The sequence below is a fragment of the Phymastichus coffea genome, unplaced genomic scaffold (genome assembly GCF_024137745.1).
Source record: "Phymastichus coffea isolate CEN01 unplaced genomic scaffold, Cenicafe_Pcof_1.1 PCOF00112, whole genome shotgun sequence".
NCBI classification, from domain to species: domain Eukaryota; kingdom Metazoa; phylum Arthropoda; class Insecta; order Hymenoptera; family Eulophidae; genus Phymastichus; species Phymastichus coffea.
This window is the reverse complement of record NW_026706923.1, coordinates 449,105-473,840: the sequence shown is the minus strand read 5'-3', so window position 1 is coordinate 473,840 and position 24,736 is coordinate 449,105. Positions and strand designations below refer to the sequence as shown.

General features: G+C 39.5%; 4 protein-coding genes across 7 annotated transcripts; 2 read left to right on the top strand and 2 right to left on the bottom strand.

Annotated features, from left to right (window-relative positions):
• Nucleotides 1-835: 835 nt before the first annotated feature.
• On the top strand, nucleotides 836-2,459 carry LOC131670627 (ankyrin repeat domain-containing protein 49-like). Its single transcript, XM_058946355.1, has 3 exons — nucleotides 836-1,047; nucleotides 1,197-1,357; nucleotides 1,418-2,459. Exons 1-3 carry the CDS (start codon nucleotides 903-905, stop codon nucleotides 1,751-1,753), a joined length of 642 nt encoding a protein of 213 aa, XP_058802338.1. The 5' UTR covers nucleotides 836-902; the 3' UTR covers nucleotides 1,754-2,459.
• Nucleotides 2,460-2,487: 28 nt separating this feature from the next.
• LOC131670619 (lysosomal-trafficking regulator) lies at nucleotides 2,488-24,655 on the bottom strand. Of its 4 annotated transcripts, none has more exons than XM_058946340.1 (34): nucleotides 24,591-24,655; nucleotides 18,126-18,264; nucleotides 17,957-18,042; nucleotides 16,772-17,130; nucleotides 14,079-16,145; nucleotides 13,931-13,999; nucleotides 13,599-13,753; nucleotides 13,232-13,470; nucleotides 13,004-13,173; nucleotides 12,409-12,933; nucleotides 12,239-12,343; nucleotides 11,850-12,159; nucleotides 11,617-11,771; nucleotides 11,322-11,549; nucleotides 11,059-11,255; nucleotides 10,542-10,991; nucleotides 10,242-10,481; nucleotides 9,483-10,163; nucleotides 8,863-9,253; nucleotides 8,365-8,798; nucleotides 7,719-8,289; nucleotides 5,515-5,738; nucleotides 5,288-5,449; nucleotides 4,983-5,227; nucleotides 4,846-4,912; nucleotides 4,629-4,779; nucleotides 4,414-4,554; nucleotides 4,132-4,349; nucleotides 3,881-4,064; nucleotides 3,648-3,812; nucleotides 3,445-3,581; nucleotides 3,125-3,363; nucleotides 2,769-3,050; nucleotides 2,488-2,698 (listed from the first exon to the last, which is right to left on the bottom strand). In XM_058946340.1, exons 2-34 carry the CDS (start codon nucleotides 18,195-18,197, stop codon nucleotides 2,500-2,502), a joined length of 9,918 nt encoding a protein of 3,305 aa, XP_058802323.1. In that variant the 5' UTR covers nucleotides 18,198-18,264; nucleotides 24,591-24,655; the 3' UTR covers nucleotides 2,488-2,499. The 4 variants fall into 4 exon arrangements, with proteins under 4 accessions (XP_058802323.1, XP_058802325.1, XP_058802326.1 ...); XM_058946342.1 differs by having other exon boundaries at nucleotides 10,248-10,481; XM_058946343.1 differs by having other exon boundaries at nucleotides 11,059-11,222.
• On the top strand, nucleotides 19,525-21,356 carry LOC131670625 (palmitoyltransferase ZDHHC23). The gene is made up of 3 exons (XM_058946353.1): nucleotides 19,525-20,334; nucleotides 20,452-20,628; nucleotides 20,703-21,356. The coding sequence occupies exons 1-3, from the start codon at nucleotides 19,796-19,798 to the stop codon at nucleotides 20,893-20,895; spliced, it is 909 nt and encodes a 302-aa protein (XP_058802336.1). The 5' UTR covers nucleotides 19,525-19,795; the 3' UTR covers nucleotides 20,896-21,356.
• LOC131670623 (trichohyalin) lies at nucleotides 21,365-24,506 on the bottom strand. Its single transcript, XM_058946350.1, has 3 exons — nucleotides 22,607-24,506; nucleotides 22,101-22,302; nucleotides 21,365-22,009 (listed from the first exon to the last, which is right to left on the bottom strand). The coding sequence occupies exons 1-3, from the start codon at nucleotides 23,344-23,346 to the stop codon at nucleotides 21,365-21,367; spliced, it is 1,587 nt and encodes a 528-aa protein (XP_058802333.1). The 5' UTR covers nucleotides 23,347-24,506.
• Nucleotides 24,656-24,736: the final 81 nt, after the last annotated feature.

The window sequence follows — 24,736 nt, the reverse complement described above, 5'->3', positions numbered from 1 at the left end:
AGAGTTGACTGACATGTCTTTAGAAAACCAAAACGAGCTTGCGAGAGAAAAGTATGAATGATGTCTTTTTTAATGTTTCTATCCAAAAGAGCTTATCTAAGAATATGACTAAAAAAAATATCTTACAACGAATCCAACTGATCTCATCGTTCGCAAAGTTGAAGCAGTCCCCTGATTTAGTAATGAATTAATTTTACCCAACTTATTTGTAAGATATGACACGGTGATGTGCAATTGAAAAATTTACAGATTTGGCATTAACAATTGTTTATTTACCTGCACCATCAGTTAAAATATTTGTCTCTAATTACGACATCTCCTTTCAGGTACAGTATTCAATATTGAATTGAAAATTATTATTCTTCATTTAATTGTATGAGGCATTGATATATCCTAATGCAATGTGTGCTTAACAATGGGAAAATTCGAAAATATTTCAATGATGAATGACTTCACCTAAATAAACTCCGCTTATTACATAATTACATAAGCGTATTAGCGCCGCCGTTGGTAACCGCGATAACGCACATAAAACAAATAGAAACTTAATTTTATCTTTAAGCTCCGATTTCATATCTAAAATTAGACATGCACACCAGATTCCCCATATGATCTGTAAACATGACGTACGTACACACGGCTATCTCGAATTTTCGCTACTTACGCATTGTTTTCTTTTTGCTTAGATTGTATACTTTAAACAACGTTAAAGGTTTTTATAAGTGTATTACATTCGATTCGTTTAGCAAATGATGATATCATTTCAAATTGCGCGCCGCGCAGCTGCTCGCGATCACGTGGGTCTCCGCGCGCCGGACAGATAAAATGTCAACATAAACACGCCGCTAGACGTTCGTCAAAAACTATTTCGTCAGATTAAAAGTATTGTGTGAATTGTCAAAATGTCATCAGACGAAGAAAACGATGACTTAATGGATTTGGAGAAAATACGAGATGAAATACTCAGTACACCAAAGACTGATCGAATGCAAGTCAGTGCTTGGGAAGACGATGATGATGGTGTCGAAGAAGATATGGACGCCGCAGGTTATTTTTTTATTTTCGGTTTGAATCCTTATATCGAGTATTTGAATCAATGGGCCGAACTTATAATAAAGTTAATTTCGCTGTTGCGAATTAATGAATCTAATCATTAATATGTTACTTCTACTTCGAATAATTTGTGTTGTCTGCAGATCCTATTCATAAAGCAATTCTAGAAGCAGCAGAGAATGGCAGACTAGATCAAGTGAAAAAGTATTTCTCAATGGATCCTGCATTAATCAACTGCGTTGATAATGATGGGTATACTCCACTTCACAGAGCTTGCTATGGCAATCATCCAGAAATAGTAAAGGTAAACAAACTTTATTCATTCACTAAATTATCAGAATTGATTTAACTTTTACTGTTACAGTTCTTGTTGGAAAATGGGGCAAAGATTGATGCAAAAACTCAAGATGACTGGCAACCGCTTCACTCAGCTTGTTGTTGGAACAATGTGGACTGCGCTGCAGTTTTAATTGACCATGGTGCAGATGTGAATGCTAGAAGCAAGGGTGAACAGACACCACTGCATTTAGCATCTGCAAGTTCTCAGAATTCACCATGTCTGCAGCTGTTTTTGTTACATCCAGATGTGAATCCAAATATCAAAAACTCCAGTGGTGATACAGCCTATGATATTGCCAAGAGAAATGGAAAATATTACCCTCTTTTTGAAATAACAGAACAATGTTTAAATGACATTTAAGTTGATTTGTAGTTATAAGTTTTTTTTATTTGCCAATCGTAATTTATGATAAGTTGAATGTATACAGATTTTTTTAATTCGCCATCACTTTCCAGATTTTATACATTTTTCAGCTTCAAACGTCTTATACTAAATATATTTGTTAATAAAATGGAGACCAGAGTACTAAACTTGAATAAATATAATTTATTACACTATATTATTTAGTACAGTTTACAATGCAAATGTATTTACAAAAAATTACTAAACTTGTTGAATGTATCATAAAATATAAAAATGTACAACTGCCAAGTGGAGTTTCATAAAAACAATAATGATGAGTATAAATTATAAAAACGAATAAAAATAATACTTTAGTAATCCATTTTGTAAGCGTATAAAATACATCTCGATATACGTTAAAATGTATTGTATAATAATCATAAGTCTTTTTCTTACAATCACTACATTTAAAAGAAATTTTGGTAATTTGATCATTGGACTTCTTTTTTCTACAGAAAACATTTACAATGCTAATGTTATCTTACAATTTTTTCATATATGAATGCTTTTGGTCATGTTTTTTATGAAAATATATTCTAAATGTTCAACTCAAAAATCATATAAACTTCTTTTTTTTTTTTAAATAATGACCTCTTGAGATTGGAAGCATCAATAATAATTTCATATATCTGAAATATTCAGCATTTCATTCTTTCTTTTGTTCTAATTTCAAAAATCACTTTTAAAATCTTCAATGTTTAAATTTAAAGAGTTGAGAGATTAACGAATTTTGGTGTGCCATTGTTCAATTTTTTGGCACCTTCCCAAATAATGATAGTATAGTCCTCGGTAGCAGCGTACAAGTGATGCTGGTCATGCGACCATGTTATCGCGACAATTGCTCCGCAGCCCTTACCAGTTGCCATTTCGCGGATTAACCTCAAGTCCCAGCTACTCCAAAGTCTGAAAAAATATATTAGCTCATATTTATCTTCCCATCGAAATTAGAATACTTCGATGATAGAAATTTTACCTAATTATTCCATTGTCTAGACCAGTTGCTACAACATTAACAGAAACACCTTCAACAGCATTACTATAACAAAGAGCAGTAATTTTCCTTCTTGATATCACAGATCCAACTAGTCTTGCATTGATGGTGTAAACTCGTAATTCAGATCTATTTTCCAATGAATTATTACTATTCAAACTTGATATCTGGTAAACTACTGCAATATCTCCTAGAGTTTCACTTATCGATACTAAATTTATTGGATACAAATGCTCGCGAGTAATTGATCTGACGTAAGTCAAACTGCAAATATAACAAGGTAATTAGTTTCATCATTCATTTATTAATACGCTTCAAAAACTGATTTAAGTATGCACCTATTCAAATCCCAAATAATTAAGCCGCCTTCGTTGTCAGCTGAGACGGCAATACTAAAAGCCCGTGACAAATCAATGGCACTAATACGAGTTCTATGGGCAAGTAAAACAGATGGTGAAGTTGAGTTGAATTCTATTTTGCCAGCAATATTAACGGAACACTCGTAAACGACAATACGTCCAGACATGTATCCTATCCAAAACTGACCGCAGTCCGGTGCAGATTTCATAATTGCGATCTGAAAATAACAAAGTTAATATTTCAAACGAAATACTTAAAATACTTGAAATTATGAGTATACGCGTAATGCGATACTCACAGGATCTAAGCCGCAAGCTTTGATGAGAGGCCTGGGTGGTAGCTCTTTTTTTGTCTTCAGTCGGGCAATTCCATCTGTGCTGTTCCAAGACGCTAATGCTGCGCCTAGTACGGACGTATTACTCAACATTCCAGCACCTAAAATTAGTTAAAATGTTTTCTTGATGACACTGTCGACAAAATGCTATATATTATACGAAATACCTTTGTCTTTCGAGTAGGCAAGAATCAAAGTGGTGCAAATCGGTAGACCAAAAACATCACCCGTTACTAACGGAATAAGAGAAGCTAGTAAAACTCTATGTTTGTGTTTCCAGCAAACCGTGGGTTCGTTGCCAGGTGCACCGACGTAATTACCCCATCTTATACCTATTGAAATTAAAAGTAAATGCAGTCAACTGAATAAAAGGTTGCGTTGATGCGCGTGCATTTGCTACCTTCAACGCCTTCGATAACCGGTGGAATATTTGTAGGAATGGTAGCTCCAAGATTTTGTATTGGTAATGGATGAGCAGCTCTGAATAGCTGAGCAGGTGTTTGCCCATAGGTTTTCACCATTGTTTCCCACGCCTGTCTTTCCAGTGGATCGGCAATTTGATCTACATTGAATCCGTAATACGTCTGCAGGTCAAAGGTTATGAGTTATAATGGTTCGTGTAAATCTAAATTTAGAATATTATCGCCCTACCGCTGGATGGAAAACATTAATGGCCTCGACTGCTGGTTTACCCGTTTGCCTGAATCCAAAGACTAAATCAATCCAGAATGATAATGCTTCTCGAACTATATCAGATTCTAGGGCGGCTCGGTGAGCTAATATAAATAATCGAGCATCTCCACCACACCAGTTTGGTAGCTCGACGTCACTGACTCGACTACCGTTTTGCCTGACACCGAAATTAAAATCTAAAAAAGATTATTGAAAATGTAAAAAAATATCAATACAGTCATCATAGTAGTATTATTATACCTTCGAAATTTAACAAGAATTCCGGTAGATAGAAAAATTCTGGAATAAGTTCTTTCACATCAGTTGTGGAATCGCAGCTTGTTAGTCGCCACGTTGTCGCCAGAGCGTGGAATGTTCTATCAGGAATATCGAAATTGTCGTCTAAAATGAAACACAATTATTACACACACGCGCGCGCGCGCACACACCGATATTTACTGTAGAAATAGTCTTACCTTGGTAGTTAAGAAACATGCTAGTAAAAGGTGGAAGACGAACCAAAAAGTGCAAAACTGTTCCTGAATTGCTGTAATGCGATCCGTAGTGAAATGGTTCTTGATTTAGCGCGACTAGATTCAGACCTTCTGACAATGCTTGTTTCAAATACTGTGGACACAATAAAAATGTATTCTATAACTCACTACGTCATTATGAAAAAATGTGACTTCGTACATTGTAATTGTTAATGTAATGTTGTTCGTTCTTCTTGTCTTGAACAGCCATGGGGCGTTTAAAATTTCTGAAACCCAAGGTACATTTGTAAATTCATTGTCTATTGTCACAATGAATACTTCATATAATCAAATTACCTGTATATTTTAGGATCATTCAAATCAATCTTGTCACTAGTATAGTCTGCCAGAACAAACGGAAACACGGGGTACTGCATCAAGTCGTTGTAAGAGCGACCAGCTAATTTATTCAAGCACGTTATGTATTCCCAGTTAGTTAGTGTAGCACTGCGCCATAGAGCGAGAGCTTCGCCTAAGTCGTCACCCGGAATACGTCTCGGTAAATCACAGTTGGATAGCTCTAGCACGAATTCGTCTCGTTCCTACAGAGTAATCCTCGTCAGAAACAAATCACTTGATGCAGTATCAAAAATTAAAAATACCTTGGAGGAATTAAAGGCGAGTAAGTAAGTTCTACCGGTTATGAGGAAAACTTCGATGGCTCTCTCTTGAAGCTGATATCTCCGACGATGAAGTTCGCGAATATCTTCTAGGCGCCAAGCTGTGCCACCGGCCATCGCCAGATCCAAACCGCCTAAGGCTATCTGCAAAGTTGATTAAACGTTTAGTAATCGCTTTAGATTTAGAAATCGACTGCGATAGAACTCACGTCAGTGTGAAGAGAAGTTTTCGGATCGTCCGGTACGAAGTAAAAGCAGCTTTCTCCGATCAATGCTTCACCGGATAATTCGGCTTGGGGTGTTACCACGCTTGCCTGTGACATTTTGCGAATTCTCTCGCTGGTGTGCAACCGTTCGATCAGTGCAGTCGCGTTCGCGTCTTGCTTGCCGCTGGAGAATAAATACGAGAGTGGAGCTTCAACTTTGGCTGCGTCTGTGAAAGGCAATCGAACCAATTCTTATTGACGAGTATTCATGTACCTACATTTTCATTGTTCAAACTTTCAATCGGCATCGAGAAGATATTATATCATTCGTAAACTATAATTTCGATTAAAATTTGTTAATTTTGAAAAATTTAGTAATGAAGACACGGATGAAGTCGTATCTTCGTTAATTGACGACGTTACTACTCCTATACCGCATGTTTCGTATTTTGGTAATAAAAACCAACCATATTAATCAATTAATTTTGTCAAATGTTGAATGATGTAAAATTGTTCCCGTGGTATTTTTGATGATACCAATTTATTATTATGATACCAACAAACGAGTGTCTGATAATCGTAATTTAATTACTTCATAAATCTTCACAAAGAAGTATTAGCATATTTCATTTCAAAGTAGGATTTCGCAAATATATAGGCACTTATTTCCAAAATTGTATATTGAATAACAATCGCTCATATGCTTGAATCAGTATAGACATAAAAGTTACAAGAACCGAGATTTTACACGCAAGGTTAACACTGCAATAGTTTGAACTGATTACAAATAATTACAGCTAATATAGATTTTTTACTTCGTTCTTTATATATTTCACTTAACTGAACACTTGTGCAGTTTATTTTTCTACTTTTTAATATTAATATTCAGCGGCTCATATACGCTTAAATTTTCTTCCAATAACGAGTTCTAATTAAATAAATGAAAGATCCTTTTGATAAGACAAGAAAATGTTGATAAAGATGGAATCATTTTTAAATTACTGTTTTATACTGCTTTATAATTTGTCGATGATATCTCTAATAGAATGTTTTTATAAAGAAGCTTTTTGATATATCATAACATTTAAATTGAATGTTGCAAAACTTTTGAACCATTCCAACTTTTTCGACAAAATATTTTTCTACCGAAAGAATTTAATCTCTGGAAATATTGAACGGATGGTTAATTCTCGATTTTTTCCCAGTAATCGCGTATAATTGTATATTGAAAATAAATTGCAAGTGGTTAAAGAAGTAATATTAATTTTTGCTTTATTTTTCATAGCTAATATTTATATGTAAACGTAACATTGTCACATAGTGCTAAATACAACAGTTTACGCATAGCCATCCCATATCCATCCATAGTCCACTTATCTTATAACTGTCTATTCAGGAGAAACATCGCTCAAGAATTTACAAAAATCTAAATATTATTGTTACTACATTACTTTTCAAAATCTCAAGAGTATGCGTATCAATTTTGAGATCTTTGTAACTACGAAAATCGGAACTAAGCAAAGGTACAACTTGGAGATTAGAATATTGAAAACTGTATTTTTCCAACAGGAGCATAAATAATTAAAATGTTAACTTAGTAGTAATGTGTTTTATTATATATTTACAGACTTTGTATCGGAGAATCACGGCTTTACCGATTCATCCGTTGGCTCTCACAATGATTCAGTTATCGGTCGTATTTCTATTACAACTTATGAGTGAAGTAGCTTTCAAAATTGATGTTCCGTTCCGAAGCTCAAAAGTTTAAGTAGCTTGTAAAGCTTGAATAGGCTCCGAAGCTTAATAGTTTAAATAGCTCGTAAAGCTTGAATAAGCTCCGAATTTAAAGCCAAGCCAGATTCGAGCCTTTGCAAAAGTCAACAAGTAATTGAATAGAATTGAATAGAATTATACTGTCGGTCTAAACTCTTTCGAAGCTTAAAAGCTCAAAATCTATTCATACGCTCAACCTATTTAAAAAGATGGCAGCATTTTTTTTTCTAAATTCTATTTCAAAATATAATTACGTACACAACCAAATAATTCATATCAAACAACAATCAGCGATACACTTGAAAATGACATTTCAAACTTAAATAAATCAAAATTTTGTTCTTAAGCTGCTCTATTTTTGATGAATCAAAAGTCGTACTACATGGAAGACTGCTTTGAATAAGTACTATCTCTCGTAATATAAAGCAACTTACCAATTTTGTTTGTATGTTGCGGCATGAAGAACCTCTTATCGATGTTCAAATGACATCTTTGCAACCTAGTTCTGACTCTAGCAGGACCCTCCGTCGGATCGAGTTCCCAGCTCCTTGGATAACTCTCTTCAAAGTACCACGGGCCCTTCTCATGCATCAATCTTCTTGCAAGATCTCTCCATTTAGCTATAGCTTGAGCTTCCATAGTTCTAGCCTGTTTCAATCTTTCCATGAGAATCTTACGCTCGCGATTCTGTTCCTCCACAACCGTTCTCGTAATCGCCATCGCACTCTCGGTTAATTGTTTCGCCAAAGTCTCAAATCGATTGCAAATCCGTTGAATCGACGGCATTTGACTGTCAATCCAGATCTCCCGTTCGCGTAACAGCTCACGACGAAATAGACTCAGCTCCTCCCCCCAGAGTTCTTGATTGCCCTGGTCGATACTTTTAGCAAGATCCCAGATCTTCAACGCCTCCTGCATCTCAGCACACGTTCGTGCATCTGCACTTGACATCTCGTCACGCTTTTGCAGCAAATCCCATAGAAATACGCTGAACTTTTGCTCAACCTAGGTATCACGTAATATTGCATTTTTTTAATACTTCTCTATTATTCTTGTAAATGAGCACTCGACAAGCTTTACCTGTGGATGGACCTCCAATAGAGTCGAAAGAATCTCTCGAGCTTTGGGTTCTTCCATCAGTGAACGCACAGCGTAAACTCTAGTGTTGTTATTCTGATGCGGTCCCATTAACCATACCATGATTTTGGCCGTGTTTTTTCTCAGTGCAGGTTTTACCGACCACGCGTTCACCCAGTAACTCTTTTTGCCCAGTGGATTCGAGATACCGTGCAAGAGTGTGGAAAACAATCGCTTGGTCAGTTGTAATTCGCTAACAGACGGCGGTTCGTCAACCGTGGTAATGAAATCGACTGCACGATTCAGGATAAGGCGAAAACGCTCGTTTGACTCGCCTTTACCAGGCTCACGTATTGTCGTGCTTGAGATTCCATGCAAGCTGCTGTAGCTCGAAGATCGAGAGACTTGAGCGCTGTGTTCGCTTGACGTAGTCAACGCTACAAATAGAAAATGACACTTGTTAAATGAAGTGACGACTTGAAACTTTATTAACAAACTTACCGTTTGAGATATACGGAGCCGAAGCTAAATAAGACGCATTACTCTTCAGTCGGAAACCCGAATGGTTGGAAACTTTTGCCGTTAGAACATCTAATTCGCCGTCAAACAATGCCACTTGAGCATCTCTCACGGCATAAACGCAATTTTTATTGGCTCCACATTGCAATCTTTCTTTCAATTCGCTATGGTTGAGTATGACGTGTAGTTCGGTGACAGCTTGCATGTGATGACTACCTGGAGAATCTAGTAGCTTCGTAGCCATTGCTACTAAAAGGACATGCATATCACGAAACAACGATATCGAGCAACCTATGTGCGCAGCGTTAACTATGGCTTTCGAGGTGGTTTCCATAAGACCTTGTTCCAGCAAGGTTTTTAAAGAATTCGGACTCTGTTGATTTGACATAATATTTTATTTAAATAATAGTTCAGGAAGTAAACTTGCCATATGGTGAAATTGACATTTCTTAAATCAACCAAAACATTAACGTTTGCGCTATCGAGTTACTGTATGCCATAATACGCTTCAAATTACGTTGCTACATCACACATAAGAAAAACCGTAATATTCCTTAACGATATTAGCTAAAATCATTAGTATAGTATAGATACGTACTTACCTTGGTAATAAGATCTGTGAGGAAAGTGACGAGAGGTCTGGCAACATTGAGATCGGTAGCAGCGGCCTTCGGTACCATAGCCAATACGGGCGTAATTGCCGCGAGCGTTGGTCCTTTCAACGCTAAATTCTCCAAAGTTACGACCAAAGGTTCACTCCCAGAGTAAAGCGAAATTTGATTAGCCAAATGAATAAAATATTTCTGCTTAATAAACTTGTTGACTTGTTCATCGCTGGCACGTTGCAAGTAAACTTGAATAAGTTTGATAAGAGCAGTTCGTACTCTTGCGTCGGAATTATTCGACAGGACCAACAGGATTTCCACGCGTAACACGTGTTTTAATACTGCGCCGACTTGCGAGTCTGGCAAAACTCTTAGTGCGTCTCTCAAAAGTAATAATAGTCCTTCGCAGACTAAACCTTGACAGGCTCGTTTTTTATCCGACCAAAGTAATCGACGCTCATTTGTCTGTTGATTGGAACCCTCGCTAGCAACGATTCCCGAATCTTCACCTGCGCTTGTATCCTGTCCTTGAGATGATGTATCATTATGTTCTACTTCTAGATTGACCGCTTCTCTGAATGCTTTCCCCGCTTGGATTTGTACGTTAGCCAAGGCTTTATTCAGTTTGGCGTTTTCTAGAGTATTTACCGATTCGTTTGATACACTACCTGTTAAGCTCTGAAATCATTATTCGCAATCATGAACAATCTTCTCTTTCAATGACTTATAGAGTTAAACAGCGTATGGCAGTCTTACATTTGCCTTCGATACTAATGTTCTCGTTTCTTCAAGAGGCATTAGTAAAAAATACATGTTATGTCTCGAGTGAGTTACGTAAGTCTCTGAAGCTTGATGAACAAGAACCAGATAGTCCGTTATTATAACCAAGTGAGCAAATTCTGGTGGAGCTCCCATAAGCGAGCGTATCAATTCAACTACAGCACTCCCTGTTGTGGCATCTAGCGAAACGTTAACTTCTTCGTACATGAAATGTTCCTAAAAGACATATATGAATCAATTATGCGTCAATCAAGCATAATTATAATATTTATTTACTTTGCACATCATTAGAATGCTATCAACAAAATTAATTCGATTGAGCTGTGAGGAATTGAATTCTCTGTGAGGATGTTGGTCCTTTAGCAGAAGTAATATCGCTTGAAGAAGTAAATTCAAAGCGTCATACATGGTCCAAGTTCTCCAAGCCTCGAATATACACTTTATCAAATCCGCATCCGTGATAATCGCTTCGGTATTCTGCGAGATCGAATGATTCTTTGTGCCAGGATCTCTGATTATGATAGGACAGTCACAGGCAGCATCGAGAATTGCTTTCAACATAAACTTTCCAGCATAACATCGAGGCGACTCCAAAACTTTTAAGAGTAGAGATGCTCCACCTTCCGAGCGATATTGGTTTAGCATTTCGGAATCACTTCGAGCTAGATGGAGAACTACGGACAGTGCTAAAGCTTGTTCTTCTTCGCTGGAATTCAATTCGACTACCTAATATTCAAAAATGTGTTCTTATAATCATAAAATAAATGTTAAAGTGATCACAAGTTGGACTTACCCTAGCAAACAGATACAGGAACACCGGCATTCCACCAATCAAACTCGCCGAAGTAACCAATCCTCTGTAACTTTGACTTTGTAACTGTGCCATGACGATTGGTGGAATTGAAAGTGGAGGCTGTTGAGATACCCTATGCTCCGGGTCAGATATTACTCGGAACCCTGGTTGCCCGGGAAATAGATTTTTAACGACAGCTGAAAAGTCACGATTATCTCTAGACTACGATTACTAATTTTATTATTTATCCATACTAAACTCACCGTTGGTACCATTGGTGATAGCTTGGGGATATACATGAACCAAACTTGGATTTTGAGCTTCGTAAATTAGCAATAAGTTGTCTTGCAAATCGGACAAGTGTGCGTTTGATGCATCCATTAGTGAATCCCAGTCAATTTTTGAATCCCCTACTGTAATTTCGACATCGTGTCGTAATTGCGTTTTCTTTCCTGACCTTCTTCTATTCGAATCGAACTTTCCGCTGTCTACTATGTATTAAGATTGGAATTTCGTATTGCAATATATGAAAGACTGACAACCACATTAAATAGTTACCAAATTTAAGTTCATCCATTCCATTTAACGCTCCCGAAGCAATGACAGGTGAGAAGTCAGGCTTAATATTACTTAAGATGCAATCGGCAAGATTTGTGTGATTTGGTCCCAAACTTGCAAGATACGAAGCTTTTTCACTGTTAAATACTGGACATCTGTAAAGATATCGTATTCTTATTAGTTACAAAGTTTTCTGTACACAGCAAAACAACACAAATAAAAATTTATATTACCTAAAAATCATTAAATTACTAAGATACCAAGCTCCAATTGTAGGTGGTCCTGTTTGTCCAAGTAGAATACAACTAGTTCCTTGTTTCCTGACTAGAAGCCCGTCGAATGGTAACTGAGCGCGGATTTCTTTCCAACCGTTGATCCACATTACCATTTCCACTACAGCACTGTGTTTATTCAGAACAGTATCTTTTATGTTTAAAGCTAAATGATGCCATTTGCCCGACGGTAATAAACCATTTATCCACGTTTCAGATATCGTACGGTTAGTTTTGTCATCGGGACGAGTGAGTCGTATGATAATTTTATCTACAAAGATTAAAAAATTGATGGGTAAAATTTTTTCGACCGTAGAAAGTACAAGAAATGTATTGCGTAATTTTTATACCAGATCTCAAATCAAGCCACATTTCCAAGACTAATGATTCAAATCCAATGGACATCATGTGGAGTATAGATACAGGTACAGGAGGAGATGAAGATCCAAGAGTAACTATAAATTACAAATGTTAATTAATTGGCTTGCATAATTCATAAATTGTGCGATTAAGCGCCTACCTTCTCGACTCCAATTATCCGATAGCAAACCCCAGTCCGATAAACTATCGCTTTCCGAGTTGCTTAAAGGAGTGCTGTCGTTCGAAATCTTCAGACCTTTGCTACTCAAGCTTGAACTACCTCGTTCAACTCTAAGCCAAAGTGAAGCTGAGCATCCTTGCAACCAAACTGGCCATAAAATTTCAGCAGTCAGCGGTAGGCAAACCGCGTGTACCGACCACGGACTACACACTTCCATGGCAATGTGCTTTTTCCTAAAGTTAAGCACGAGGTTCTCTGCTTTTTCTGCACTTCTGTGGTCGTCGGTACTGAGTCGAGTAATCAGTTCTTCGTAACTCACGGGGAACGAAAGAATGAAGTTTGGTTGCGGCTTTGCTGTGATGATTAATTTGTGAAGTGCTTCGAGCAAATGAATGAGCGGCGATGAAGGAACTTTGAAGAAAGCTAGATAGGTTATTAATTCCGCTGGTGAAATTGATTGCATAGCAAGAAGAGTGAATACTTCGAGAGCTGCCTGTTGTAAATCTGAAAATTAAACAAAAAATTTTACATAAAGTACTTAAATATGAAATTTGTCTGTCACAAAAAAAAATACCTTGACACTGAGGATCTTGACTGTGAAGAATTTCCTTGAATCCTTCGAATATCCTCGCAATAGCTCCATTTGATGCTAAAGCAGCGCAGCTTGTTGTACTTTCTTTACAAATCACAGCAACTCTTCTCAAACCACTGACAACAATTGCATTTCTGTCACAGTCTAATCCGCTGCAAATAAATAAGCTTATTAAACAGTGTATGCTTTTAAATTAGTACGTCAACTTACTATTTCGAAAAGTAGATCAAAAGATCGATCGTTAGAGAGCATAAAGCAGGATGAGCATTAACGGTTCCTTTCGAATCCGACATCCCATTGAAAGGACTAAATTTTTTCGACGAAACGTCTTGTAAATTTTTCACTGGAATCTCCACGTCTGCCTCATAGCCATCGTCGGCGGTGATGTATTCACCAGCACTGCTATCATCGGGTTCACCCCAGTCAGTCGAAATATCCATTGTTGATAACTAGAATATAAACAGCAGTTTTTCTCAAATAAAAAAGGGACAGTCTCTCGTGTCTCTCGTGTTTGGTCGTTCATAATTTATCTGCGGGTGATATATGTTTGTTGCGCAAAGATCAATCGGAAACTTACTCTCGTTCGATTGTGCTGTGGCATCGCTTGCTCTTGACTAGGTCTTAACATGGATATTTGTAAAAGCATTTCTATCAATGCGCTTATCCCACGTTTTAATTCAATTTTTTGTGTCATTAGCGTTTCTCGTAAAACTATTACTATGTCACGCTCACCTACAAACAGAAAATAATCTCATCAAAGAGTAAAATCAATTGACTCTGACTATTAAATTAAATGATAGAGCCAGTAAGTCTCTCAATAATATTTGCAAAAAACTAAGTTGCAAAAAAAAAAAATTACAACTACAAAAATTAAAAAACGAACGTTTATTCCACACGTTTCCGACTCACCAGGCGTAGATGCAACAAGACAACAGGTAACAACAGCTTCCATCACCCTCAAAGCAAACTTATTTCCAGCTGTAAGACAATCATTCGTCACAATAATTCTTCGCACATCAAAAACTTTCTCAACTACTAAAACTTGGACTACACTCACCGCTAAGTTTATCCGTAGCGATAGCCACGGCTAACATCTGTGCGAGAGTTATGCAGTTTTCAAAGATCGAATGTCGAACGAGATAAGATCGAAACTTTGGACTACTCAGTATAACTCCAGCTGCAGCTCTCCAAACACCGCTAGCTTGATGAAAAATAACTTTCTGCCTCGAACTATCAACGTCTTCGTTCTGCAAAATAACCAACAAGGAATTCGTCTCCTTCTCTAAGTATTTAAACATCGCTATTGACGCAGGTCCAGGTTCTGTTCTCTCTTCCTTGATCTCCATCACAACGGATATCTCCAGCAATGCGTAAACATGTTTAACGTACATCTGACTTGTCAACAAACTCAGAACTTGATCGAGAGCATTGAGTTCGGAAAACCTGGAGAACATCAATGGATTGACAATCAGTGCTGTTGTTGCCGAGAGGCACGATTGTATCAAAAATTTGAAACTGGCCGAATCAGCTTGTTTGGCTTTCAAAAACGTTGGATAAAACACTCGAAACAGAAGTTCATGCTTCACCGATAGAATAGCATTGCCGGTAACTTTCAGTAGATGTCGCATAACCGCACGACAAAGTTTCGCATTTTCGTGGCACAACACTTGAACGTAAAGCTCAACAAAGTCCCAGGAGCTGACGTTGAACGAGCTGCAAGAGTTACAAATGTCTTGAGCGTCCGATGGATAACCACCGAGTTCCTTGAAAATAGTCCTCTCTAGAAGCGCACAAGATGCCGCGTAACACTGCGTGCTGGCACGTCTGAGGAAAGCAACGACGTTGCCAAGGAGGAATTTAGCGGGAAAACAGCAACAGGTACCGGCAATGCCCATTACCTTCACGATTCTCAACTGCAATTCCGGTGCAAAAGTTTGGCTTCGCTTGAGCAGTCCATTCAAGCTGGCGAATAATACCGACACTGCACACATGGATTTTAATAACGAAGCTCTGGTGACCATAAGATGAGCTGGTTCTGAGAAATATGCCAAGCCAAGTACGTCCAAGTGATGATGTTGTTGGTTCGTCTCCGGCGGGCAGTTTTTGTGTTTGGCTCGACGGCAGTGACTCCCGTGTCTCATCTGTTGCCGTGTGCGCTTCAAAGTCACAATCAACGAACCCAGCATGTTGATCACTCCTGCGGCTCGAATCACAGTTGCCGTTGCCTCGGTACTCGGTAACTCGAGGATGGTCTGAATAGCGCGCTCAATTAATCGGCCATCCTGACTCTCAGCGAACAATTGGAACAACTCGAGAAAATCCTTGAGATTGTCATCATTCGTGCGCTGTTGTTGCTCGAGGAGGTAGTGTAAAAAACCCAACGCCGCTTTCATGCCAGCGAACACGAACTCTCGAAGTAACGAGCCTTCCTCGAGACTCGGCGCTGGTGCGTTAGACTTCGTACACGCAGCCTCCAATATTCTCAAGGTCATCGGCAACAGTCCATTGTGAATAATCGGACTCGCAGCTTCGTCCGTCTCCAGTGCTCGTTCCAATCCCGTCAGCATGAGTCTCGATACCGTGGCTTTCAGTTTGGCACACTGGAGTGGGGAAAACTGGTGACTGAATTCGCTACCAGTAAACTCAAGACTCCACAAAGTGTCGAGGGCGAACTTGAGAAGTCGCATAGCTGGATATTCTTGCAGCGCAGAGATAAGCTGAACTATCATCAAACTCAGCTCGAATCGACTTGCTGTCGAGTTAATGACTGCGCTCGTTCGCTCATCCAATGCTTCTTCCCATTTTGTGGTCATCGAAGTTTCACGACTCTCGCACTCGTCGCTGACTTTATATCGTTTTGTCAAGTCGTCTTCGCTTCTCACGACGGACGTGAAGTACTCGAAATCCATTGGATTCAGACGGATTTTCAAGGTTGACGAACGATCGCTCGGTGCAGCGTTTACGGTAGCTGCCTCGGATTCGCTGCTGCTGCTCGCGCTGCTCGTCGGCAAGGTCGGTTGTTGTTGATGCTGCTGCTGCTGCTGCTGTTGCTCCTCGATGAGTAAGGAACGCGAACGACGTCTACGACGCCTTCGTTCGAACACGTCATCCTTGAGCTTCTTTGCTGCGAACATGATGGGAGAATATATTGTGCACATATTAGTTGTGCAATAAACATCGTTGGATTATTTAAATGCGCATTTTCAATTGATGGCCGAGGTTATGTAAAGGGTGACTCGAGTGTAGTGACGGCTATTGAAGAATTTCGATGGTAAAGATTTTTTCGATTTCAGCCCCGAAACTTGGTCGATTAGATTTTTATCGTTATTTTCGTAAGCCTAATTGTCATCATTGAAAATATCAGTGCTTGACGTTATCGAGTATTGTCTTATTTAACAGTAAAGTTCTGCTATTTTTCTTGTCAGAAGGTCACTAAACAGAAAATGCAAATATAAAAATGTTGACGACTCATCGCAGCTTATTAAAGAGTGAAAACTCCCGCAACCACGTAATCTTCTCAAGTACCACGTATCAAAGAAATCTCAATATTCCATAAGAAGAACTTCAAAATCATCAGAAATGTTTCATGCATATTTAAGGAATAATCGAGGCATTGTATTTGACGATGAAAAAAACTTGATCGATAATAATTAGTTGAATCGTTTAATTATCAAGCAATATTTCACCAATAACTAATTGAAACGTCATTACTTTGGTAATGCAAGCTTGCAAAGAGAAACAAAAACTCACCACCAGCTTTTCGCTTCTTGTGTCGCCTTGATGGCATCCCCGTCTCCAACGCCGACACATCAAATCCATCGTCAACAATGTCCTGTTGCAGTGTTAAATCCAAATAAGCATTTTCTTTGAAGTCACAATCGCTTGGAGCCAAAAGTGGATAAAGCGCGAGCAGCAGGTCCAGCAATTCTTTGGAGCATGTCAATTCACGGAGACCCAAGAGACGTAGAACGGCAAGACATCGCCACCCGCGTTCGCGACTCAGATAAGCGCGCAGACTGCTCAATTCGTTGCCTGCCTCGCACAGACGATTCACATCAGCGAGAAACTCGTGGCTCACCAGTGTCGCTACGCTACCTTCGCCCACCGTGCTAAAGGATTGTGTGCGTTAATTAGAAAACGATTCATTAATGATTCGCTAAAGATAATATTCCTTCTCCGCGGGTATGCGTAAATTATTATTCATGTTTTTTTCCTTGCCGTTGCATAACCTTCGTGTCATTTATAGTCCCGCAAAGGTATGCCGATCTGATTGCTGTTTTCTTCGATCCAAATTAGCAGCGAATGTAAAATCATTCGGTAAAAACAAAACGAGAATTTTGCGGCAAGCGCCAATGGAATTCGAGCCATCGTCCAGCGCGATAAATATTTTACAAAATATTCTAACGCCGAGCGTTACGTAAATCCGTTGAACATATCGCATTACGTTTACCATAGGGAATTTAATTTTCTTCTATATGAATGCGTTCTTTGACCTACTTTTTCATTAAGAAACGTGCCATCGACAACAAGAAAAACGTAATTTATGGGTCTATAAGTGTCACGATAACAAACAAATGACAATCACCGAGCAACCATTACAAGTACAATAAAAACAGGCAACAATTTGGTTACAATTGAAAAGTGAATAGTTGAATAGATATTATTTAGCAACCGAAACGACAAGTAGATAAATTTTTTTATCGCGATACTTTTGTGGTATAAACATAAGTATCGCGATAATAAATACACGCTACAACCGAAAAAATGAAGTGACACAATACTTGATTTGTTGTCGTTGTAACAGAATAGTTTCAGCGCAAAGATCGACAATGATATGCGCGATGAATAATGCGGTTTACGTCCGTTCGAAACCGGTGTGCAAAACGATACGTTCGACCCCACTGTGCAACGCTCGCTCGGCACAAGTATACTGACCAGAAGGAGAGAGCATCCTTGGGCTCGCGACCTTCTCGCACCTGTGCAAGTAGCTCCGCTAGGAAAACATCGAGCCAGCAGGATTTCTGCAAAAGCGAGAATAAAAATCACTTGACCGTTATTCGGGGGGGGGGGGGCAAACAAACAAAACGGCGTTCGCCAGATCTACCTCCTGCGATTGAGACTCGGCTTGAATGAATTGATCCCAAAGAGACTTGAGTCTGCAGTCGGCCTCGGCCATCTCTCGCACTCACTTCAGCGTCGACACCATCGTCAGCTCGTCATCTCGAATCGGTTTGGGGGTGTGCCTGCAAAACAACGCGATTGAAAGCTCGCGCGTGCCTGGTGACGGTTGTCTCGCGCGTGCTCGAGGGACGAGTGCACGCGACGAACTGACTCGCGGTAACTTGCACGATGGGGTCCCTCCTCTCGAGCGGCTACTTTATCTCCTTCTCGCGGCTGCGTTTACTGGCGCACAGGCACGCATAAGCCGAACAGGCCTTACGTAAGTGCACGATGTCCCCCTTACTCGCAATGCGTTCCGCGATCTCTCTCTCTCCCTCTCTCTCTCTCTCTCTATCTCTCTCTCACTCTCTCTCTCTCTCTCTCTCTCTTTCTCTCGCTTTTTCTTCACCACCGTCCTCCGCGCTGCCACGGAGAAGCCAAACAACTGTTTTCCGAGTCGATATATGTACCCCGAATAAACAACCTCGTCGCAGCTTTTTCGAGCCCTTATCGTTCTACGCGGACACTGCTGCTTATCGATATCTGCCACTGTATGTGCAGTTACTGGCTTATTTACGGCTCTCGCCCGTGATTCTGATTCACTATTCACCGAGTGCTTTAGTTTTCTCTTTTACGTGCTCAAATCGAGATTAAAGAGGATCGGTCACCGATCGAACGAGTGATTTCCAAGCTTTTTCATTTTCAAATGCCAAATTGTGTTTGCTTCGCAAACGTAACTAACACATCCGATGGAGTTTAGAATGTACATGTCGTTTCGTTTGTGCGAACAAAATTGCCAGAAACAACAAACAAAAGAACAAGCGCGACATAACAAATAAAGAACCGCGAAATGTTGAAATTCAAAAGTTCTGTACCTACGCGTCGATAAACGTAAATTCGTGTTTTATACGCAAAAAGAGTCGATGCATCAACAGTGAAACTCTTCAATAACAATTATCTGCCGCCAGAAATGATTGTCTCTGTTTTGTTGAAACCACGTGTGCAAAATAGTCATTCACTTCTCTTCAGACTAACGAAATAAAACTGAGCGAAACGATCGTTTACGCACGCACTCTTACGGTTTGATTTTTACTTCCGCGCTGCACCGTTGCGAAATAAGATTAATAACGATTGACGTAATGATCACGCGAAAACCCCTTCTTACCTTAACAACAAATAGGCGTTATCAGGTGCACACGAGCCTGCCGATTTCAAGCGTGATAAGTGTAGAGTTTCGACTTATAGAGGCGGGACAGTTGAAAGCTCATGTAGTATAAAGCCCCAGGGACTATATAGGGTCACTATATATATACTCACAGCAGTTACAGCAGCAGTAGATTTACATAGGTTTTAGTAGGGAAGAAATATAATGAGTGGCATTGCTCGCTGCAGTAAGTACGATCGAGACGCTATATTTATTATTACCGAGCTCAATAAGTCGGCCAGTGCACATGCGTTCGCCGTCCGACACTTGAGTAGCATCGAAGGTATTTAATCGTGCTACCCCCGCTGCCAGTATGTCAGTGTGCCTCGTTAAAAAAACTTGTAGACGACCTAACCTCGTTTTGCTCGGCTTCGTTTGACACGCGAATTATGTGAAAAAACGAAACAAAAATGCGTCTTTACGGCAAATTTCTTTGCAACCCTTATGCTTGGAGAGAGAGGGCTGCGACGAAAGTCTCCTTCGACGCTGTTACTCCGATAATAGTTGTGCCGCTGTTGATGTTTGTAGCAGCACAAAGTTTGTTGTGTTCGGTTGTCGTGTTTTCATTGACGCCGCTTTTGATATACTACGTTCATCGCAACTTCCTCAGGTTTCTCATGAGGACCAAGTTCTTCTTCGTGTGGATTATTACGAGTATCTTTGTTCTAATGCTCATCTTCGAGGTGAACGTTGTGCCATTGCTGGAGATCCTGCCTGAGGAGAATCTTGCCTTCATGATTTTCGTTATTGGTGGACTCACTTTTGGTTTTATCACTAGAGAGAAGGCTGAACATCCATGGACTTACAACGATGAAGCTTATGAAAGGCTTGAGCTTGGTGCAGTTTCTGTGGATGCTTGTAGTATATGTAAGAAATCTACCCAACCCATGACTTACCATTGTAGAGTTTGTCAGACTTGTGTGTCTGGTCGACAGTATCACAATAAATGGTACATTGTAAGCTTGTTAACTTTGAGATAGTTGATGCAATTTTATTTTGTAGAAAGAAATTTTATTTCAAAGAGTCAACACATTGAATTCAAATAATGACAATGGTGTTCTTATAGGCTAGATTGCTGTATTGGTGCTAGTAATTTGTGGTGGTACTTGGCATGTCTGTTCTCTTCTGCATTTGCATTGATTTTTGGATCAAACTTAACATTCACTACTATTTGTCATCCATTTGTATTTGTATGGACCATTCTGTTGCCTGACGATTGCAGTGATGCATATCATCAATTAGAGTAATTATATTCTCTTCTAAATTTAGTATATTTAAGAGTATTAAAAGTATTACGCAATTGTATTTACTTTTCAGTATTTCTATTTGTTTTGTCGGCGGAATCTACAGTCTGCTTCTTGGAACAGTCATGGCCTTTTACTTCTTCTTTCATCTGTGGTTGATGTATCAAAAGACAACAGCAAATGAGAGAAAACTACTTTATAGCACTCAACCTACTGCTGGATTCTTGAGAAATGCAGCTCAACGTTGTTGTAAATTGTTGTCTTAATCGATTTTTTAGAGCACTTACAAGTAGGCACTTAATTTATCTTTGAGTTCATATTTTCAAAGATTATTTAATTTAAAAGCTACGGTCAAAAAACTAAACATCTTTGAAATTAGCACATTATTTAGTCAGTCTAATCAAAGTACATATCGCTTAGTGTCGGCATTTAAAACGTAGACACGTACGACTTATTGCATATTGAATAATTGTAACTGTGATACTTACAACTACAGTATTATCGAAGTGAAGAAATTAGTTTACAAAGTTTTAATGAATTTTTAGCTTATTTATAATTAAGACAAACGACGTCGTTATAATTACTGTACAATGATAATTGATAAGTTTACAAAAGGAAAAAAAAACGTGTGTGCATGTGTGTGAGCACACCTACTACGTTATTGTATATTTAAAATAAGTTACTTAAGAAACTAGTGTCACACACACACACACACACATTCGCGCACTATACAGCTCAAGATTTTAATGTAACATTTTTCCATTTTGGAGTATCGTTAGGAATAAATTTTTTAATTAAATCCCTCCACTCGTCTCGTCTACGTTCTCTTTCATTCACATCATCTGCAATTTCCATGTATTGCCTCCAAGTGCTAAAAAACATCTCTTTTAGCCGCCTGTCGTGATGTCTTTTGGCCTTCATTTCTTTCTGCTGTTCCTCCCCTTTAATCCGAAGATGCAACGTGAACCAAGCTCTTATACATTTACTCTGCAGTTTCATCTCGCAAAAGTCTACGGCGACCTGATACTTTTGCTTCATATCCAGCGCAAAATGTTTCCAGTCGTGAAAGCTATACCATAAAAGATTTCGCTGATAAAATTTGGCGGCTAACCGAAGTTTTTCCGCACGCTGATCCAAGTATTCAGTTTTCCACGCGGCAAATATCTTCACCATCAACGTTAGTCCGTAATGCTGATCGGCTGTCTGCAAATAATTACGCTTTTGCTCGACGAAGCTGCCAAGTGGTTCCAGTGCGTACTTGCGAAAGAGGTAGCGCTTGTAAAATTGATCCGCCATGTGCTCCAATCTTTGATTCCTTTCCAATTCCCTTTTACGTCGCTCTTCCAACTCCTTTCGCTGTCTTTTGGCCTCTTTCAGCGCCTTCGCAAACACGAATAGCGTGATTGATATAATAATACAGGCAACTGGATGTGTGTCGTGACGACAATATCTAAAATTATTCTATACTCACTTGAAGCTGTCGCTGACGCTCTTGTTCTTCTATTTCCTTGCGACGTATTTCTTCGCGTCTTTTTTCCTCTTCTCTTCTGCGTTGGTGAATTTCTTCGGTTTGACGGATTCGCTGCTTGCGAATTTCCGCGCGTGCCTCCATTCTCAACAAGAAGGTTGGCGTGTTGCCGGGTATTTGTGGGATTTCGGTAAGTGTTTTGTCCCTACGACAAAAGTGTTGCGGATTATAGCGTATTGATTTTGTCGCCTGTTGTTTTTAGTATCGTCCTTGAATTGCGACAAATTGAATATTGAAAAAGTTCGAGCTTTTAGCAGTTGAAAAAAAAATGTTAAACATAATTTTGATGACATCAACGAAGAATAATAAGACAGCTAGTGCTGTTATCCGACGCGTGAAAAAAGAAACAATCGATAGTAACTGCAGATTGTCTAACGAAAAATGAACTCGTGAGGAATAGAAGTAAAATGCGGATCGACGAGCGAAGTAACAATGGCAATTTGCCGCACCTGCATCCCTGTTCTCTCATCAAATGCAAGATGCTCCTCCTAGTTCTCTGATCGCACTGTCCCAGAGCTTGTTTGGCCATCGTCATGGTCTCCTTGTTGGTCCTCTTGGCCTGCTCGTCCAGCTCTTTCAACCTCATCTCCTCGATAACTCGCCTCTGCTCCTCCAGCTTGGATCTCTGCTCCTCGATTATGCGTTTCTGTGCTTGCAGTCGACTCTTCGCCACGATCGACGAGATGTCTCGGCTCGTAGTCTTGCTGCCGCTCAAGGTACGCGCTTGAGACGTGGCTTTGCTCGCACTTGGCGGTGCACTTTTGGCTTTCTTCTCGCTGCTGTGCTGCTGCTGCTGCTGCTGCTGATGCTTCTGTCTCTCGGCGATTGCCTCCACCAGCAACTCGATCTTCTCCTCTTTGCTCGCTTTGTCATCGTGCTGGGCGATCTTCCGAGCTGCCTGCAAAGCGCGCTGGCGCGCCTTGTTCCTCCAACTGGCGAAACACTGGCGAAGTCGCCGTGTCGAGCTTCTCGTCTCGATAGCAGTGCGAATCTGGCGCAGCTCGCGCTCTCGAGTCGCGTGCTGTCTCAGTGCTCCGAACGCTCTCCGTAGACGACTCTCGTCGCCGGATCGAGGCTGCTGCTGCTCCTCCTCCTGCTGTTGCTGCTCATGGTGCAGTTGCTGCAAGCCCGGCTTGTCTTTGATCGTGACTTTGATCACGTCCACGTTCAGCGCGTCGATTTGCACCATTTTCACACAGCCGAGGCCCAATCAGCCCACGACTATCTGTTTACCGCGGGGCCAATTCACTCGTCGTTAAGGGAGACGCAACAGGGCGTTTGTGAACATGCAATAGCGTGCGGTTTAGAGAGAGAGAGAGAAAAAGAGGGAAACACGAAACTCTTAGATGTCAATGCCGAGCGAGATATTTATTATATAGACACAGGCATTTCAGCGGCAGAAGCGTGAATATCGTTGACATGAAAAAGCAATCGGCGCCCGACGATGATTAATTTTAATGATCCCCTGAATCATCTTCTTTTGATTACAGATAATAGAAAAATTATGTTTCTTCAACTTTCTATAAACATCATAGCATGGAACCACGATATTAAGTACGCGGTACGATTTCTTAAAGAACGTATATTTGGCTTGCCTTGTTAAGATGCATACATGCAATTAATTACTTAGGTATGTACGTATCTACCACGAGGCTATATATTTGCAATCTCGTTACGTGGCATTTGATAGAATAATACATAATATTGATCGTCCAATAAAGAAAATTGTTAGTTTTTTCGGTCGATACCGTAATACATTCGTACCTAGGATCGACGAAAAGTGATACAGGGTAATCTTATAGAAATATACGTTCTATAAAAAAACCAGTGTTGTCAATGGAAATCTGAAAACTGGAGCGATAGAATCTTAGTGCAAAAAAATTACACAATCAGGGCGTCAGAATAATTCACTTATACTCGTGGCTGCCGATAAACATTAATTTTCAATCAGACTGGCTAATCTCTCGTAGATTGATAAAGCCTAAGATGAAACGTGCAGTGTTTATATCGACAATTTGCAATAAGCAAAAGGAGATATTCTATTACCTATATTTGCGTGGCAGTTGCAAAAAGTTGTCGAGAGATAATATTGAAATGAGTAACTATACAGATGAGCTTTATCTGCGCAACGAGTGAACTAACCTATATCAATCACATTTCACGTTTCGTTTTTTTTGTCGATGATAGCAAGCAAAACCAAGAATCACGAAAATAACATTATTGTTCAGAAATGAACATTTTCAGTAGCTGTGAATAAAAATCAAAAAATCACCTCGCGACAAAAAGGTAAACAGTGCTAATATATATTTGCACATTACGATCAAAGTCAGTTGTTGGATTTTAAATTAATACGAAACGTTCAAACTCACGATTTATGTTTGGTATTCGACAATTGGATCGATGTAAAATATGAAAATAAATAAATAATCTTACTTGTAAGAAAAATCCTTGAATATAATTGAGCTGGTGTCTTGCTGTCAAATTCAATCTGAGCCGACTGTATAGCTACAGCCAATTATTCGCATCGATAAGACAGAAATCCTTCAAAACCACTCGACCGCCCGGGCAGACTTCGACCA

Coding starts and splice junctions, on each gene's coding strand:
- LOC131670623 (XM_058946350.1), bottom strand. CDS start 23,346: ATGGTGCAAATCGACGCGCTGAACGTGGACGTGATCAAAGTCACGATC. Junction 22,303..22,606: donor ATGAGAGAACAGGGATGCAG/GTGCGGCAAATT, acceptor CTTTTGTCGTAG/GGACAAAACACTTACCGAAA. Junction 22,010..22,100: donor AGCGTCAGCGACAGCTTCAA/GTGAGTATAGAA, acceptor GTGTTTGCGAAG/GCGCTGAAAGAGGCCAAAAG.
- LOC131670627 (XM_058946355.1), top strand. CDS start 903: ATGTCATCAGACGAAGAAAACGATGACTTAATGGATTTGGAGAAAATA. Junction 1,048..1,196: donor AGAAGATATGGACGCCGCAG/GTTATTTTTTTA, acceptor TGTTGTCTGCAG/ATCCTATTCATAAAGCAATT. Junction 1,358..1,417: donor ATCATCCAGAAATAGTAAAG/GTAAACAAACTT, acceptor TTACTGTTACAG/TTCTTGTTGGAAAATGGGGC.
- LOC131670625 (XM_058946353.1), top strand. CDS start 19,796: ATGCGTCTTTACGGCAAATTTCTTTGCAACCCTTATGCTTGGAGAGAG. Junction 20,335..20,451: donor CGACAGTATCACAATAAATG/GTACATTGTAAG, acceptor GTGTTCTTATAG/GCTAGATTGCTGTATTGGTG. Junction 20,629..20,702: donor GATGCATATCATCAATTAGA/GTAATTATATTC, acceptor TTTACTTTTCAG/TATTTCTATTTGTTTTGTCG.
- LOC131670619 (XM_058946340.1), bottom strand. CDS start 18,197: ATGGCCGAGGCCGACTGCAGACTCAAGTCTCTTTGGGATCAATTCATT. Junction 4,350..4,413: donor ATTCTTGTTAAATTTCGAAG/GTATAATAATAC, acceptor AATCTTTTTTAG/ATTTTAATTTCGGTGTCAGG. Junction 3,813..3,880: donor GGTTATCGAAGGCGTTGAAG/GTAGCAAATGCA, acceptor TAATTTCAATAG/GTATAAGATGGGGTAATTAC.